Source organism: Phoca vitulina, unplaced genomic scaffold, assembly GCF_004348235.1.
Source record: "Phoca vitulina isolate PV1807 unplaced genomic scaffold, GSC_HSeal_1.0 scaffold22, whole genome shotgun sequence".
Classification (NCBI taxonomy): Eukaryota; Metazoa; Chordata; class Mammalia; order Carnivora; family Phocidae; genus Phoca; species Phoca vitulina.
Window position 1 is genome coordinate 30048988 of NW_022589725.1, and position 5585 is coordinate 30054572.

The following is a 5585-nucleotide window of genomic DNA, read 5'->3' on the forward strand; positions in this document are numbered from 1 at the left end:
CTTAATCTTTACAAATACCATCTGAATCCTGTGTAAGGCAGGTGTTACAATTTTCCATGCGAGAAGTTTTTTCAGAGAAATCGTCATTTGGTGTCACGTAGTATGCGAGGCCGTCCCTCAGCGGCGCAGCCCGGAAGCCCCCTAAGCCCCCACCTTAGGGTCCAATTTCCCGGCGCGACTTTCGGGACTACACGCCCCAGGATGCTTCGGGGCCAGGGCAGGAAGCGGCCTCCCGGGATCGGCTCTCCATTGGAGGTGGCTGTTGTTGTGACGCGCCGGCCGGAAGGCCCGCCTCCGCCCTGGGCCTTCCCGGGTCGAATCCCTCCCGGAGCTGCACAATGCGCGCGGACCAGGCCACGTCTTGGTACCGGCGTATGTCCGTGGTCTACGCGGTGGGCGCCTGGACCACGCTGGGCTCCATGTTTTATTTAGGCCGGAAAAAACGCAAGCCACCAGGTACGACCCTCCGGCAGCCTTCGGTGGGGCGTCCTGACGGGGTCATAAAAGCGGCTTCGCTCTGCCGCAAATACCGGGTTTATTCTGCAAAACCATTGTTGAGAGCAATGCGCTATAATGGAATCTGCCTGGCACTACCTTTTCAATCTTCCCACCTACTTCTTGTGTATTTGAAAAATCTGTACAAGATTCCAGAGGGAAGGTCAGAGACCCTGGACGGTGATTTATTTAAAGAGGTGATGCCTCGGTTACATGAGCCCCCGTCGCAGTTGGCGAGCAGTTTCAGCACTTCCGCCAGCCGAGCGGTATTAAAATCTTCCCAATTACTGGGCGGAAAAGGAAATCCCCGAGCCTTCAGAAATGTGCTGGAAATCCGTAGACACCTGTCCGATTCTAGTTGCCTGGGGCTGAAGGGGCGGAGTTGATGGGGCGGGACTTGCTAAAGGCGGAAAATATCCTAAAACTGCGGTTGCACAGATCTGAATATACTAAAAGCCATTCGGTGGTACATTTCAAAGGAGTTGATTGTATGATCTGTTAAGTGTTACCTCAGGAAAGCTGTTCTGTAAAAACCGTGCTGAAAATTACATTTGGTGATAAAGCTTATCAGCGGCCTGAAAGTACACGTGTCCAGGATTGAGCATTTAAACACATTTCAGGGTCTGTAGTGGTCATGTCATATTTATTATTTTTCGCAGAGAGAAAATAGTGTCAGGAATCTGACGGGGGTGGGGGTGATTCCTACCTTAATTTATTTTATTTCCAAGACTTGACTAATAATTTTAAGGACTGCTGTCTTAAATTAAAAGTTAAGGGGCGCCTGGGTGGCCCAGTCGTTAAGCGTCTGCCTTCAGCTCAGGTCATGATCTCAGGGTCCTGGGAGTCCCGTATGGGGCTCACTACTCAGCTGGAAGCCCGCCTCTCCCTTTCCCACTCTCCCTGTTGTGTTCCCTCTCTCGCTGTGTGTCTCTCTGTCAAATAAACAAAATCTTAAAAAAAAATTAAAAGTTAATAATTCAGGTGTTCCATTTTTTTTCTAAAGGTGATGAAGTAGAGCAAAAGGATGTCTCAAGAAATGAAATGCTTGAGCCCCCAAAAGGATTTTACTTCGAAACAATTGTCACATATAAAGAAGATTTGGTTCCAGTCTCTGACAAGATCCTCAACTTTCTGAAATCATGGACTGGTGGCCCTGGACGGGAACCATGATTAGCTGCTGAATGCTGAAAACTGGGACTTTGGTTCAGCATATACATTTCATGGATGCCTTGATTTCCAATTTATGTTTATGGAGAGTGTATCCATTTAATTTAATTTTGCTGTAAAATATAATCACTCGTAGTATGCAATAAATATTTCCTTGAGGAAAAGTCAACTTGCATATTTCAGAGGTGTCCCTCAATACTTACATGAGTGAAAGGTTGAAGTGAAATTTCACATTGAGCTTCTGTAAGTTCAGTTTTCTGAGAATGTTTCATGTAACTTTATATTTCTCTCGTGTTGCCGGCAGACAGGACTTTAGCAGTCCCTTGAAGGTTTCATTCAGCTGATCTCCCACGTTCAGCCTGGGATTTATAGCAGCCCTTTGGGTACTATTGGGTACTTGGTAAGTACGTTATAAATTAGATTTTATAATTCCTGAATTAAATAGACTTGACCTTTTTAATAGGACCTGTACCGGAACCCGTCATTCCTTCAGCAGGCGTGGATTAAACCCCCGCTGTGGCTACCAGTATTCCAGACATGGGGGATACAAAGTCAGGACAACATGGGTCACGCCCTAGAGTGCTGCACTGGTCTCTGGTCTCCAGTGTCTCTTACGGCTGCAAGTAACAAACCCACACAAGTGAGCTTAAATCAGAAAGGGGTGTTTATTAAAAATGTGTATGGACAGCTCAGAATTCAAGCCGAGTATGTTTTTTTTTTAAAGATTTTATTTATTTATTTATTTGAGAGAGAGAGAGAGAGAAAAAAAAAACAGCATGAGAGGGGAGAGGGTCAGAGGGAGAAGCAGGCTCCCCACTGAGCTGGGAGCCCAATATGGGACTCGATCCCAGGGCTCCAGGATCATGACCTGAGGCGAAGGCAGTCACCCAACCAACCAAGCCACCCAGGCACCCAAAGCCGAGTATGTTGAGGTCTTAGGAGAGCCTGGCACCCGGCTCGTGAAGGCAGCCAGCCAGCCGCTCCCTGAGCCTGCTTGGGCTCTTGTCGGCCTTGTTGCCTCTCTCACTACACTTCCCCCAAACCCCCTTTCTGTAGTAATAGAGCCAGGCCTAGGAGACCTCGCTTCCCAGCCACAGTGACAAAGTCTGATCAGCCCCTTCCCAACCCAGTGTTCGGCTTCCACTCTTGTGAGACTCAGTCACTTTCTGTCAGAGCCCTGCCCTGTGGATTACTGAGTACGCCTGAGTTATTAAGAAGGGCATTCGCGGGGTACCTGGGTGGCTCAGTTGGTTGAGCATCTGACTTTGATTTCTGCTCAGGTCATGATGTCTTGAGATCAAGCCCCTTCTGTGTGCTAGGCGTGGAGCCCGCTTGGGATTCTCCCCCTGCTCCTCCCCCACTCAAAAAAAAAAAAAAAAGTGGCATTTGTTTCTCATTTGAGTAATGTTTCTTGTTTGTAGCTATTCGGGACCCTATGAGGATTAGGGATGACTGGTAGGACAGGAATCCATCGTTTCTAATTTCCTGCTACAGAACTATCTGGTACCTTCAAACCTTTGCCTTGATTTCTCCTTGATGTCCGTTCTACCAGTGTTTTGGTGCAGTCACCCTAAGTGAGGAAAGATTCCAGGATAGCAGGTAACAGCTTCAGATGCCAGCAGCAGAGAGCCCCTTCCCAAGGGATACCGGAGGTCAAGAAAGGGTCAGTGCCAGTAGGGTAGGTGCCCTAGTGGACCACCGTGATTGGCATCAAACAGATGAGCAAGAAGCAGCATATGGTGGGCAGGGAAGGTGAGAGAAGGGAGTGAATCCGAAGCACGGAGAGACAGGAACAGCAGTATAACCGTTATGGGAGACCTTCCCAACGCAGAGAAACACAAGAACGAGGACTTGGGGCCTTTGGCAGGTGAGAGCTACCAAGAGATGACACCCAGGATGAATGCTTCTACCTTCCCTCAGCCGGCAGGAGGTTTACCCAGGATCCATAAACTAGTGCTGCCCAAGGGGACGTTGGCTTAGATTTCCCTGGGACTTGTCTGGGTGTGTTAGCTGGATCTACCCTCACATCTCTCTCACACCAGCTCCGACCAAACTCCCCTGAACTAGAGATCCATATCCACCTAGCATTGCCACTTGGATGTCCCCTAGCTACGTCCAACCCCACAGCTGAAATCGCCGCCCTCACCCACAGCCCGCTCTCCCCTCCCTCTCTCAGAGAACACTCCGTTGTTCGAATCAGAAACCCACCGTTCTAGGTTTCCTTCCCCGCTCGCTTTTCCAGTCACCATGCCCTGTCCTTTGTACCTTTGAAACCCTCCTCCACTCCCTCTTTGCTGTGCAGCTGCGACTCCTAACCATCTCCTCATCTTCACTGTCGTCCCCTCCAATTGGTTTCCACAGTATTAGCCAGCATGACTTCTTTGAAATTAATTTTTATCAAAGCAACAAATGCTTATAATTCTTAAAAACCAAAAATGCTAAAAAAAAATGAGGGGCGCCTGGGTGGCTCAGTCGTTAAGTGTCTGCCTTTGGCTCCGGTCATGATCCCGGGGTCCTGGGATCGAGCCCCACATCGGGCTCCCTCCTCGGCGGGAAGCCTGCTCCTCTCTCTCCCACTCCCCCTGCTTGTGTTCCTGCTCTCGCTGTCTCTCTCTCTCTGTCAAATAAATAAATAAAATCTTTAAAAAAAAAAAAAAAGGAAATAAAGTTGCCTGCTTTGCCTCTCTAACCCCTATTCTATTTTTTTTTAAGTAACACCTTTGGCTTTCAGCTTGGAGGAGGCCAGGGTGCATCTGTGTTCCGTCATCCCGAACCCGGGTTCACCCAACACCAGCCACCTCCACCACGCCACCTTAGTTCGACCCCCAATGTGATCAAAGTCATGTACCTGAGGTGCAAGGGTGGGGAAGTCGGTGCCACGTCTGCCCTGGCCCCCAGGATAGGCCCCCTGGGTCTGTCTCCAAAAAAGATTGGTGATGACTCCAAGCCAGTGATTGGAAGGGTCTGAGGATTACAGTGAAACTGACCATTCAGAACAGACAGGCCCAGATTGAAGTGGTACCTTCTGCCTCTGCCCTGATTATCAAAGCCCTCAAGGAACCGCCGACAGACAGAAGCAGAAAAACATTAAGCACGGTGGAAATAGCACTTTTGATGAGATTGTCAACGTTGCCCAACAGATGTGGCACCGATCTGTAGCTAGAGAGTTCTCTGGAACATTAAAGAGATCTTGGGGACTGCCCAGTCTGTGGGCTGCAGTGTGGATGGCCGCCACCCTCATGATATCATAGGTGACATCAACAGTGGTGCAGTGGAATGCCCGGCTAGTCAAGAACTACAAAGGAAAATATTTCAATAAAGGTTCATTTGACAACCAAAAACTAAAAAATAAAAGTAACCACTTTCAACTACTAGCTATTTTTTCTGGCATGAGTTTTACTAATATCTTTGATTTATCAATCCTATATGGGGTTTGTTAATGAGGATTCAACCCCCCTCAACACTTTCTTTCTAGCTGTCTTCCCAATAAAAGGAATTGCAGTTTTTAGTTGAATCATTCATATTTACCTTGTTTTAGCTATGCAAATATAGTTTGTTGCTAAACCAAGGAATAAGCCGTAATTAAGTTTCTTATATAACTTTTCTTCCTGGAGTTAACTTCATCCTTTTTTTTCCCATTTGCTTAGTCTCCTTTAGGCTTATTTCCACTTCATTCCACACCCTTCAACCTCTCAGTATAATTTCCACACAAACTTTTCCAGTACTTTAATGGCTCTTTTTTTTTTTTTTTTTTAATCTTGGAGCTCTCTGTCCTGCTATACTCTGGACTGATTGCTCCTTAGTTCTGCTTCACACACACGTTTGTCATCTTTTACATCTTATGTTGGATCCCCTGTTTTCTTGGTTCCATGTCTCCATAATTTTGTGAAGAAGTGTATAATTTTTTGGAGACTTTTTCATAC

General features: G+C 47.3%; 1 protein-coding gene across 1 annotated transcript; it reads left to right on the forward strand.

Annotated features, from left to right (window-relative positions):
- The first annotated feature begins 278 nt into the window (after nt 1–278).
- On the forward strand, nt 279–1845 carry SMIM26 (small integral membrane protein 26). Its single transcript, XM_032419792.1, has 2 exons — nt 279–456; nt 1499–1845. Exons 1-2 carry the CDS (start codon nt 339–341, stop codon nt 1663–1665), a joined length of 285 nt encoding a protein of 94 aa, XP_032275683.1. The 5' UTR covers nt 279–338; the 3' UTR covers nt 1666–1845.
- Nucleotides 1846–5585: the final 3740 nt, after the last annotated feature.

What these genes read in the sequence shown, in the direction of transcription:
- SMIM26 (XM_032419792.1), top strand. Translation starts at nt 339, where the DNA reads ATGCGCGCGGACCAGGCCACGTCTTGGTACCGGCGTATGTCCGTGGTC. An exon ending in GAAAAAACGCAAGCCACCAG is followed by an intron (nt 457 to 1,498) that starts GTACGACCCTCC and finishes TTTTTTCTAAAG; the next exon opens with GTGATGAAGTAGAGCAAAAG.